The sequence below is a fragment of the Natator depressus genome, chromosome 17, assembly GCF_965152275.1.
Source record: "Natator depressus isolate rNatDep1 chromosome 17, rNatDep2.hap1, whole genome shotgun sequence".
Lineage (NCBI taxonomy): Eukaryota > Metazoa > Chordata > Testudines > Cheloniidae > Natator > Natator depressus.
The window spans coordinates 6,462,851-6,476,203 of record NC_134250.1 but is presented as its reverse complement, the minus strand read 5'-3'; the positions used below and the strand labels follow the sequence as shown (position 1 = coordinate 6,476,203).

The following is a 13,353-nucleotide window of genomic DNA, read 5'->3' as shown; positions in this document are numbered from 1 at the left end:
TATGCAGTAAATGGGTGCTGATCTTGTTGTCGTGAATATTTTATTCTAAAGTATTTAAATCAACTCTGCCTTTTTGGGTAGTCTAAAAATGCAAACATTTTAGGGAAAGAGCTGAAGTTTTAAGACTGGAAATAAAATATACTTGTGTCTTTTAAAAGGTTTATCTTCACTCTTCTTAAATGTGCTGATTTGGCTTATTCTATTTGCTTAGTCTTTGTGGGCTGTTAAAATCAGTTGCTTTTTTCCCATCTGAAGGAAGTGCATCTTTGACACTTCTCATGACCTGAGTCATGATGCTGTCACAGAGCCAGAAAACATCCTTAGCAGTCATGGGTAAAACAGCAGAGCTGATGTGGGGGGTGGGGGTGGGGGGGGGAGACAGAGATATTCCTATGTTTTTTTTTTCCCCCCAGTTTTAATATTCTATGGGTTTTAGACAAATCACTTTTGTTATAATTTTTCATGGATGATATTCTCAGGTTCTCATACGCAGTGGTTATCAGAGCACATTGTTTTATAACTTAGAAGAAATAAAGTGTATGCAACCTGGGTCAGATATCTGCCTAGAACTATTTTAAACATCATAATGTTTGTGCTAATTGCTGCAGACATACTAACATGGACATTAGTACAAGGAAAAAGTGGCAAAAAAGCTGCCACAACTTTATTAACATACATAAATTGCCTTGGCAGAATTTGATTTTTTTTAAATAATTTTGACAGATAATATCAATGCTTATTTTTAAGCATATTTTAATTTTGATAAATGTCAATTTTCACATTTGCAGGAAAATTATGGGGAAAGTGTCAGACAATCATTATTTAATGACAGACTTTGAGATTCAAAAAGCTAAATCTTAACAACCATTAAACTCAAATTGTCATCATCAAAAGTCAAAGTATACAAAGTAAATATCCTGAAGTCAAACTCTAAGCAGCATTTTTCTTACATTGCCTACCTGTAGATTTTGATTGTTGTTGATGGAGATACTTTTTGTCAGTTTGTGGGTGCATGGTGAAATCGATGGTTACCGACATTTACTAGTAAAAATCTAATCCTTCCATGTCTGTAGATAAGTAATCCTTAATATTAGGTGCTGGCAAGCTAAAAATTGGGGTGGGCGTGCGTTTATCTCTTCTTCCTATACTCCACCTAATAAGGTTGTTCTCTACTGCACGTAGACAGGTCATCCAAGAGGCTACGAGGCCAATCACTTGCACATTCTAATGCAAAAGTGACCCATATCTCATGCTGAGGGACTTTTGTTCTCCCACAGCCAAAATTCCAGTAGATCCTAGTGATAAGTTTATTCTATTCCATGGGGCAGGGAAGCCCCTTGCCTTCGACGACGGCACCAGGACTGAAGGCCCTCATTGTCTAAATTTCGCCCACGTCATCCAAACTTGTTGCAAGGATCCGTCAGTACAAAGAGGCCTTTAAATTTACATACAGAAGGGAAAAATGGAAGAGGAGCAGCAACAGCATATGCCTGTCTCCCCAAGCCTTGCACCACTGATCCCGAGATACAGTGCTATAGAACATCTACAAATGGACAAGAAAACTCAGTAAACTCAGTGATTATGAACAGTCAAGCCTGGAATCCATGACTCTGAGCAGAATTGTAGGTATGAACCCTGGTATAGACAGGATGGCAAGCAGCTAAGACCCTCCCCCAGTGCAGGCTTTTATTAGAGATGATTCAGCCAATGGGAGGCCATTTTAGCTGATTTCCCCGGCAATCACCAATTGGGCGAACCAGCTGAAGTGTCAGTGCTACAGTCTTCTCCTACCTCTGCAGGGAGCTATGAAGTCCACAGCTGGCTATCAGAGGGAGGGGGCTTTGTTTTTGTTTTTTCACTTCAGTGCAAGTTTTTCCCTGAGGATTGTAGGTTTGGCCCAACAATATTTTCAGTTAAATGGACCCTGCAAGATTATTATGTAGTCATTGTTCCTGTTCCTTGATCTACTTTTAGATCCGTTTACAAAGTCAATGCAAGCTTTTATTTATATGCTCCCTCTTTCCAAACCAAAAGCTTCAGTGCTTTTTTTCATCCATGCAGCTTTTACAAGCAACCTTGTTCTGTGTTCCGGGTGTGAGGGGGGAAATTGTCACAGGAACAGATCTTAGTTTCAAGTTTCCAATGAGATATTTTATAAGAAGTTAGCTAAGATCATGGATGTTTCCCTGACAGGAGGTATCACAGCTGTTAGCATGGGACTCCACGTATATGCACAAGAGCACCAGGGCTACTTCACACACAATTGCCTGTGTCCCCACCCTGTGTCTATGCATGTGCCTCCAAAGATTTCATTTCCATCCCCCCTGCCTCCCTCCCCCCCAAGCACGTGCAGAAGTAGGAGTATTGGCCAGCTGTATATCACCAGCAGTTTGAGCACAGCTTGTACGGCTCCCATGTGATGGGTTCTAATCCCAAGCAGAGCTAGAGTTTTAAATGCTTCACCCTTAGGATATATCTGCACTGCAGTTAAAAACCCCTGGCTGGCTCACAGGCTCACTGTTTAATTGCGGTGTAGACGGTCAGGCTGGAGCCTGGGCTCTAGGATCGTGCAAGGTGGGAGAGTCCCAGAGCTTGGGCTGACTGCACCCCAGCATGTCTCTGCCACACTGAAACAGCCCCTACCCCGAGCCCAAGTCAGCTGGCATGAGCCAGTTACAGGTGTCTAATTGCAGTGTAGACATATCCTTAGAGGAAGATGAAGTGAATGGTGTAAATTCCTCTGTCTCTACCCCCCAAGGACTAGAAAGGATTTGAGGGTGTCAGTGACAGTAATTTGTGGTTGAGGCAGTCAGTGGTTTCTTGAAAGTGGAGATAGTGTAGGGAGGGAAGTAGTGGAGGTCTCAGAGGGAGAGTGTGTGGATGCGGTGGGGAAGTATACCAATGGGTGTGATGTAAAATCCTAGAAAGACTGGTGAGATCCAGGGCCTGAGGTGAGCTTTCCCTCCAGCAAGCAGGTAACTGAGGGTAGAGGAGTGTTTCTTTCCCCTGTGACTGGAGACACTTGGACCGGTGCATGTGCCTCTCAGGGGAATGTTACGAGCACACAGGCTTGTCTGTTGGCATCAGATGCTCCATCTTTTCATACATTGACAAGGAAAGGGTTGCTTTCCCAGTACACTCATGTGAATAGATGCAGCCATTTTATAAAAGGTGAACAAAAAAGCAGTTTTAAACATTATGAAGACAAAAGGCCAAATTCTGCTCTCATCAGTGTAAACATTACTGACCTCAGTGATTTACTCTGGATTTACATCAAGGTAAATTTGGGAAAATTTGACCTTGAGTGCCTAATCTGTATATAGCCACTGTAGCTAATAAAAGTGTTACTAGAAATATTCAGACTTAGGCTGTTAAATGAATCTTGTTCCTAGCAGTTTGCTACTTGAAGCAGTTGCTGTGCAATGTTAAGATGTAGCGGTTATTTTAATTAAGAGCTATAAAGTTTCCTGTTGTTGCACACCCAGTTCCCAGGAAAAAAGTAACATTTTAGGGGAGATCTAAATATGTTACATCTTTAAAGAAAAATCTTGTTTGGCAGTAATTAGTGTTGGGGTTTTTTTAATTAATTAAAAATATTATTGAATGATCTGTTACGCCCTCCCAGACTACTTCTGCGAGCCAGCATTGCTTCCACAGAGTTCTCTATTTGGGTCACAAGGCAGTGTTTCTCACCAGGGCGCTGCTGTTTCCTCTTCCGACTCTGGTAGATTACAGATTATACTGGAACATGTCTGGGGAAAGGTCAGGAACGAGGGTGAAAGTCCTGGAACTGTAGCTGGGAAGCTTTTCATTCTCATCTATGAGACTTCTGGTACTGAATAAAAACCAAAACAAAATAAACCGCCACATGCATGATTTTTTTAACAGCATCCTCTTTTATATTTAGAAAGGATTGTATTTGTCTTGTGTTAAATAATTAGTGAGTATTTGGTTGAGGAATCTCTTACAATAGGCAGCAAATAAAGGCTAAGCATGCTTCATTTTCTCATTGCGCAGCCTGCCAGTGATTGTGTAGATTCAAGTTATTGTGTGTTTTACTTACAGTCAGTAAGTTGCAGGATATTAGCTATTTGATGTTAACTTTGTTAACATATTTGGTGTTGTTTGAATTTTAGTCTTTTAAGTACAGTAAGATATTAAAAGCAGACCAAGTGCTTTGGAATTTAAATGACATAATTGTGTTACTTATTAGTTTTATTGGAATAATACAAGGCAGAATAAGAACACAAGGAAATACAGGATAATTTAAAAAAAAATCTTACATTGTTTTACTATATAGCTAAGAGAAGCTCAGTTCTGCTCATTTTTTTCTGGAAACAACACAGAACAAGTTGACTGCTTATTATTCCCAATCTACTAATATAAAACCTTATGTAGGGCCAAAACTTGCTTGCCTTACTTATGTGTAAAGTGAAATTTCACAGTGCACACCATCATTCCACAACAGCTGACATTAGCCAGTGCAAGAATACCATATCCAGCTGAAACTGCAGAGGAAATTTAGTAGGTAGAATTATATAATCTGAGTTTGAATTTACCTGGACACTGGTGTTTATGCCCCTTCCTGTATTAAAAAGTGCACCTGTGATTTTAGAGCTTGATCGTGAGGTACTGGGTACCCCCTTCTCTAGTTGATGGTGATCAACACTTTGTAGGTTTGTCCCTTAAGTAACCAGGACTTAATTTTTTTTTTTGTCTGTTCTAAAAGGTGACATCTTCAGTACCAAAGATCCCTCAGTATCCCACCCAACTGCCGACCAAGCCCAAATCTATATTGAGTTCCATTGTCAAGTGATCAAGCAACGGATCAACTCAGTATGCTGCTTCTTTTTAAAATGTATTACAAACTAACAATTCTAGCATGTTTTGTTCAAAATACAGTTTTCTGTCATGTCTGGAAAAATTCAGTTATCAAAAAAATAGAAATGTGTAACTCGCTCTGTCATTTAAATCTTGCAGATTAACTCCCTACAGTACATTATTCTGGTTTGTACTTTTAAAAGTAAAATAAAATAATTGTAAGTTAAAAGTTTGTCTATAGCAGTCATCAACCTAATGTCCAGTTTTCAGAAGTACCTTGGTGCCTGGTGGTTTGCCACTTTCATATATTCGCAGTCACTGCATTCAGCTGCTAAGAATACCAACCCTTCATATTCTGCCTTTTTTTTTTTTTTTTAAAAAAAGGGGGCGGGCAAAGGTAAAACTGAAACGACGTTAGCCTTGCAATGGCATTACCTGGGAGTTGTGGCTGATGTCTTTTCCACAAATGTCCAACTTTGTCAAAAACCAGTAAATCTTGTGAAGTTTATTTTCCTTATAGCATCTGTGTTTTATAATGGTGCTTTTAATTTGTTTTTACTTCGTCTTTTGGGATTTCTTTTGTCCGGCGCTTTCAGGCCTCCCTTTTTTCAGTGGAAGTGAGTATGTTAATGATGACTGGTTTGGGAATATACCCCTGCAAAGTTGACATGACAGCCTGTTCGCTCTGTGTAATAACAAAGCCCATTGTTATTTTCTCTCTTCACTTTTATCCTCAACTTAATCCATTTCTCCTGTGAGTATTTGTGGTATAAAATGCCTGGGAAAAAACATGGCTCAGAACACTGAATGGGTCATAGGAGGTTTTCTTGTCACAGACTTTATGCCAGTTGGTACCCAGGATAGAACTAATGAATTATTTTTTCTCATCCCTCAGTAGGCAGACTTTAATCAATGAAATATTGTCCTTCTTAATAAATGTCTGCTGTTAGACTACCTTTTACAAAGGCAAGAACTTCCCATGATTTTCTCCTAATTTCATGGTTTGTTCTCTGTCTCTATGTCTCTGTGTAAACATTCATAGATAAGATTCAGCAGCAGCTTCAACTGAAACAAGAGCACCACTTTCAATAACAGTAATCCAAAAAGCAGAATTTGGATTCGGGGCAGAACACACTCAAGAAGTTTGGGATTTGGATTTAGCTCAGATCAGGAGTTTGGATGCTTCTCTTCCTCTTGAATCTGTAAAATTTGGCTGGGAATTTTTGCGAGAGCTTCCTTTCAGGTGGTGTTCTGGCCCTTGACTGGAACCTGGGAGTGCCGAAATACAGGGAAGTGGCACGATGTACATAAAAAAACACCTTAAATTAAAGTGCCCACAACAGATGGTAAAAACAGCCCCTCCTTGCACAGCCCTGAAGCCTGACAGAAGAAAAACCTCTCCAGTGACATCCCATAGAAAGATAAATACTTAACCAAAAAGATGTGCCTTTCTCTGTACTCTGAAGGTCAGTAAACTCAGACACTGGCAGATCACCAAGGAAGAGAGATCCACAGCTAGGGACGCTCTAGTGAAAATGTTCTGCCTCCAGTCCTTATGAGGGCACGTCTGTCATGAAGGTGCCAGGAGTTTTTTTTTTTTTAAGTTCCCTCCAAATGGATTGCTATAGAAGTCCTGGAAAAGTCAATCAGGCAGTACCCTTCCTTTGTTTATGTGCAATTGTCAGTATGAAAACAAGCTTCTGGAGTTAGCATGTCATTTCCAGCTAAATTTTCAATGTTTAGGGAAGCTGTTGGAACTGTAGTCCTACTTTTTGTTACTTATCAATAGGTATATTTGAAGTGTTGATTTATCCTGTACACATACTGCAAAATAATTTGACTGTGCTATGCTGAGGGAGTCTTCACTATACAAAATTTGTTTGATATTTCTGGAGGACTTAAATTTTGTCGCTGTGTCCTTTGACAGTTAATCAACAACTGCTTGAGCTGTGGAAATAATGTTGATGCTTGGCTGCATTCTTTGTGCTCTTTCGGCCTGATCCTACTGTCTTGTCCGCAAAACTCCCATTTACTGCAATGGGAGTTGCATGCTTCTAGGGGCGGGAGCACGGGGGATAATTTTTTATTGCGTTTTTGGACAGATACAATAGCGTGCACAAAGTTTAAAAAAACTCTGACCTGTTAAATGTCATCTGTAGAACGCCACTTCATTCCAGTAGTGGATGTACAATATAGGTCTTGCTGAATGCATGATAAAGAAATCCTAGTCACAGAGTGCATTTACTGTATCCCCACGGCTATGCAATTAAGAAGTCAAGGTTGTATCTTTATGAGGGACTGAGGCAACATTGTCCAGACAATAGCGATACCACTTTATAGAACATTTCCATACTAAAACTATCTAAATATAATTCAGATGAAAGCTATTATTATTACTCTTTCTATATAAAGTAGCATTTTTTCTAACCTGTTTCATCTGCACTAAGTAGAGCTTATTTAAAAGTCAAATTATCAAGCAAAATGCTCACTCCTAAATAACTAAAAAATTTCTCTTAACCCTTTTGTACCATTCTGATTTTTAATTTCTGATTTGCACCATGGCTGGTGAGTTTATTTTCAAAATTATGTAACTAAATTTTGCTTAGGAGAAAGTGTAGATTGATAGGTATTTGGTGGCAGATTAGATGTTTAAAATAGTTGCATCTGTTGTGTTTGGATCTTTTACTTTAGACTTCATTTCTGCTGTGAAACGATGAGTGTTTTGATGATTGGGTTGGTTAATTTTTAATCTAAATTTGTATTCTTTCAGTCAGTAAAACTTTATTTTTAAAACTAAAATATCTGAACTCAGAAGATACTTCTGCCCTAGAAATTATGAACAAGTTAAACGCCCTGCTTCTTACCCATTCCTAGTAAGTTGTAACACACCTCTTTCATCCCTAAAGGATAGTGATTTTTGCAGTCTGTAGGCAATGCTTGTGAATAATTAGTTAAACTTTGATTCTGTTCATTAGTTAAACTTTGATTCTGTTCATATATTTATTTTTAATGCAATTTTCAACTGAAAGCAAGGCATACTTTCCTTTCTGTGTAGAGTGTCTGCACTAGGTTATAATGAGAGCACCTTAACTCTAGCACAGTTTTAAATGATAACATTGGTGATGTTTTAAAGTGAAAGTGTTTTCATTAAATATCAAAAATGGCAAAGTGCTTTGTTAGAAACATCAGAAATGAATGCATATAGGATTGCTTTTCCAAGATGGTTTAAAGAGCCAGAAGTCACAATCTTGAAAACAAACCTCATATCGTCAAGTATCATGTCTTTGTTAATTCTGACTGGAAGTAAGGTCTTAGTTTCTGCAAAGTGACTGCAATATGATTTCAGCAGAAATTAAAGTAGGATTTACAGCAACAATTCTTTGTACAGTCCTTCTAAGAAAAAGTAAATAAGTAAAAGCTGCTTTAATGCTTTCCCAGAACACAAGCAAACAAGTTGAAAGGAACATTATACTTTGTTCTAATTTATCATCTCTTAAGCATTTTTATTTCCCTTTATATATTTTTGTTCTTTCCTTTTTTCTTCTTGTCTTCCTTTGGTTGTCATTAAAGACACCAGAAAAATGCTTAATGTAAAAAAGTAAAGTAATATATAATGTATCAAAGAACTCAGAAAAATGTCGCTACTCCTTAGATCCTTCACTCTATAAAATACAAACGTCACAGTGACTAACTGGTGTGCGTGTGTGTGAATTGGTATCTTTAAGATTCCTGAAAGAGGATCTAATCCTCCAAACTGCTGAGTGTCCTCAACTGCCCCACAGGATCCCTCAACTTTAATGGGAGTTGAGGGAGCTCGGCATTTTCCAGCATAGATCTAATGTATGATTACTCACTCTTCCTGCACTCAAAAATCCTATTGAATTCAGTGGCAGCTTTGCATTTGGAAGGCTAATTAATTGCTGCATGGTACTGAGATTTGAGTGCATTGAGTAATTACGGATTCCTTGTATGTACTGTATACAAATTACTGTTGCAACAGGCGGATGGGGTTCAGAACTTGATCAGTGCAACATTACAATTAATCATCATATTCCTAACAGAAAAAAAGAAAGCAAGGTATAGATATTTGGAATCACTTTTTTAGGTATCACCGTTTTCTGTGTTGAATGTTGCTGCTTATGTTGAATACAGAGTGAGGAACACATTTTTTAAAAGGGACTTGATGACATATAATAGTAACTAATTACACACAAATGCAGAAAACTATTTTATACTCTTTCCACATGAACCAAGAATGAATCTTCAAGGAAACTAATCAAAGATTTTTTTGAAAAAAGAATCGAAGCCTCAGGCTTAATTTAAACATGAGGGGTTTTTTTTTTTTTTTTTCCTTTCTTTCTTTTTATTTCTCTCTCCTCCCCCACTTTAGTTCAGGAAAATCTCTATAGTTCTAAATGAAGTCCGTACTCAGAGACTATTCAATAGACTGGTTATTCATTAAAGCCCTGCCATTTCTCTTAAAACGTATTGAATAATGCGCAGACTGGATACCTAACACAAAATGCACTTTGTAATTTCATCATTTTTTTGTTTGTGTGCTTTCCTAAAACACAGAGTTCTACATACTTGGTAGAAAAACAAACACAAAACCCCAAGCTAACGGTTACATGGTATTAAAAGGAGGGTAAAGGAAGCATTGAGTATCTTTAGGAAGATGAGACATTCATTAAGATTTTTCTGCCTTCCTTTTCCTATCTTCAATCCATCTGAAGTACCATTATAGCTTTTCAGCCTGCTTCCTGTGAGAAACTCTTTTCTTTGCTGTTATTCTTCCTTGAAAAAAGGTGGCTGCACTTCAGTCAGGATTGTATGGATTTGGCCTGGGATTTGTATAATATCTATGTAGAATGCATCAGTTGTTTAGGAACTTAATTCCCAATATGGCTTCCTTTTGATTAAGGACAAAGCCAGCATTTCACAGCATTATAGGAACACAGAAAAACAAGTTAATGATCTAAACCTTTTAATTCACAGTTGCTTGTCTATTTAAAGTACTTTTGATTCTATTATAAACAGACTGGCACCTTTTTGTTTCATTTCTTTCTTTCTTTCTTTGGTTTCTTTACATTTCTTTCCCTGTTGGCCATGAAATTTGTAGCTAGTTTCCTTTTATAACTGAAGAATGAAAGATTGTGATTGCAGAATGATACAGAAAGTAGGAAAGCATATCTAAACTAAGCATATGTCCAAAACAGATCTTCTGTCTTAGTAATTTGAAACAAGTTTAGTTTAGTGGGGGTTTCTTTCCCTTTACTAAATACTGTATTTTGGCTATTTTATTTCTCTTGTTTTGAAAGACAGTGAAGTTTGTTTCTTTCTACAATAAACTCTTGATTTTTCTGTTATTTTAGTTTAACTTTCCTTCATTTTATTCTTTATATGTAAGTAGCCTGTATTTTTCTATCCTTTCTTCAGTGCAGCAGGTTGCTATTATATGATGCCTTACCTTCACTCATGGACGCAGCAAAAATGTTCTTTTTCATAACTTCTCAATGTAAAGCACAGTATGAGGTACGGGAGGACAAAAGTTCCTTTCTAGAGTATTTATCTTTTCCATAGACAATTTGGATTCAGAATCTGCTTCTCCAGTTGGACTTTGAAGTTTCTTGATATGTGAAACTTGCTCAATAGAACAGCAGCACCAATTCTGACTTTATTACTATAGGCTACAATTTCTTCATCTCCTTAGATATGAAAAATATTTTTATTGCTGTTTTATCTGCTTCTGTATATTTTTCTATAGTTTTAAGATGAATTCTGTAGAGATTTTTTTCTTTTTCTTCATCAATAGAAGTCTATTATTATTGTATATTTAAAACTGTTAATTTTATATGGTTATCAGAAATGATAAATGGGGAAAAATTTCCAGTAATAATTTTTTGAATTTTTTCCATCTCTTCAAGGTAAACTAAATAACCAGGATACTTACAATAATTTCACTAATAATAATCCTGGGAACCCACGACTCTTGCCTCTTCCAAGTTTGACTGTGGTGGTACCTCTTGCACAAATCAAACAGCCAATGACCTTAGGGACCATCACCAAACGCACAGGGTAAGTGTATCTGCATGATATTTCTTATTAACATTGTTTGTGGTTCTTCGACAAAATACTCATAGAACTAATTCATGCGGTTAGTGATGCTTTTCTGATTTATGCTTTGTGTTTCCAGTGTACATATAATTCAGTGGCACAAAACTTAGGTCGAAAGTAAGAATAACAATGACAAGTATTAAAAATACATAAAACAGATCTGTCTAAGAATTCAGAAGCATAAATGTTTGTTTGTTTCTTTGTTTGGACAGATGGATCATTTTCTTGCAACCACTCCATGGACATATTCTACATTGACATGAGTAGACATTCTGTATAAGGAACAAGTATAAAATATGTCTTGGTTAGGGTGACCAGATGTCCCGATTTTATAGGGACAGTCCCGATTTTTGTGTCTTTTTCTAATACAGGCTCCTATTACCCTCCCCTCCCCCATCCCGATTTTTCACATTTGCTGTCTGGTCACCCTAGTCTTGGTCTATATTGAATCATATGCTGTGAGCTCTTGAATAGTTTCCACCTTAAAAAAAACTTGTTTTAATTTTTTTTTTTAATTTCTAAATTCTTCAACAATAATGGTAGTTGTCTGTCACATATGGAAAGGCAGCAAACCAGGGTGATTATAGATACATATATAGAAAAATCCTATACACATAGATCTGTGTGTCTAATGTTTTCCTGACAGCATAATTCTGTCTATGCGTACCCTATTGATTCAGGCTTTAAGTAATTTTTTTTATAAAACACATCTCATCGGAACCCTGAGAATCCTCCTCATTTTCACCAGCTTTTACACATCCCATGCACTTAGCACTAAAGTAAGGAGAACTAGACAGATTTCCTTCTGATTGCATTAGTCAGGCACAGGGGTCACTCATGGGTGCTTACAAAGGAACTGTCTTTTTTTCCCCTGTGTTCATACAGCACCTAGCACAGTGGAAAACTGGTCCACCACCAGGGCTCCTTGGCACTGTGGTAATTCAAACGATAATGATATGAAGACCCCCTGTTCAGTGGACTACCTCCACAGCACTCCTCACTCCAATCTCTTAACTTAGTACAGGCTAAGACTCGGGTTTGAAGCACACACATGTCTGCTGCCACATGTTGAAATTCTCCTCTCCATAGCTCTTAAAGGGCCTGTGGACTTTTTCAAAGATGTGAATGTTTGCTCCCGTCTCCTTGATCAAAATTTCCTTTTCCACTTACTGTTCTGCAGGATGCTATTCACTTGTTGATTTTCTCCATCCATCCAAGAGTCAGCTACATTTTAGTAGTTCCGTATGTACAGTGTATTATAAAGCACTTTAGGATCCTCTGGTATGAAAAGCACTACTAAATAAGTGTGCGTTGTTGTTGTTATTATTATTATTATTTATTATTAAATAGGACATTTAATAAGTCCTGTTTAACCAGCCATATAATGCACACTTAGCAAAGAGGCACAAAATAAGTTCAGGTTTCATAGATTTTAAAATTTTGGGGTATTTGCTCCTAAAATGGACAATATCAGCTGACCGTTGATATTTTGTGTACTTAAAATAGCCATTTGTCTCTGGAAAAGTCTGAAAACTTCCAGTTTCTGCTGTTCATGAATAAACTCTCTCAATGATAGATTTTTTTTCCCCCTCCTTCCTGGAGAAGCTCAAGTCCCTGAAGGTTCGACAGTTAGAGTTTTATTTTAAAAGTTTGACTCAAACATTCCCTTATTGACTCAGACTTTTATATGTATGAGAAACATGCTTATGTGGATACGCTAGCACAACTCTCTTCCTATTCACGGCCTATTCATGGAGTTTGGGAGCTGGCAAGTAAGTACCAGCTTACCCCCCTTACTTAGTTCCCTGCTCAAAGCCACATTACCTAGATTTCACATGGGGACAGGTGAATTTCACCTTAGTGCCCTTCAATGGGAGTTTTACTTGAGTAAGCACAGAGTAAGGATTTCAGGATTGTGACCTTTATTCTGGTTAATTACTCATTCTCTGGTATGATGTCTGGGATATTTTATAAAATGTATTTATTATTATACTTTACATTAGCTCTACAGGTATGCCTGGCAAGGTCCTAAAGGTCATATAATCTAACCATCCAGTTGTGTTCCCATTGATGTGAATGGGAGTTTTGTCAGGCCTTAGTGCCGAGCAAAAGCTGAACACCTGTGATACTCCTTGACTTCGGTGGGAATTGTAAGTGCTCAGCGCCTCTGATGATTTGCCCCTGAACTGTGCAGAGAATTGTAGACAGAACGTGTGGAACAACAGAGAAGCAGGAACAAGGAAAAACTGGAGTTTATTTCTTCCATGCATACATTGCAGGTGTTTTTTGTGCAATATTATCACAGATGAGGGAGGAAAATGGAGCATGGAGATGAATGCTGGAAAGAAAGTGAGCAAGGAAGAGGAGAGGGAGGGAGGGAGACTAATGACCAGGAGGAGGGAAGGCATAGCGTGTGCA

At 37.8% G+C, this 13,353-nt stretch overlaps 1 protein-coding gene across 9 annotated transcripts in view; it reads left to right on the top strand.

Annotated features, from left to right (window-relative positions):
• BCAS3 (BCAS3 microtubule associated cell migration factor) overlaps positions 1–13,353 on the top strand; it is a 489,647-nt gene that overhangs the window by 166,460 nt on the left and 309,834 nt on the right. For all 9 annotated transcript variants that reach the window (XM_074974373.1, XM_074974376.1, XM_074974372.1 and 6 more), the window contains one exon: positions 10,746–10,896. In XM_074974373.1, the coding sequence (XP_074830474.1) occupies positions 10,746–10,896 (151 nt within the window). The remainder of the gene's footprint in view (positions 1–10,745; positions 10,897–13,353) is intronic.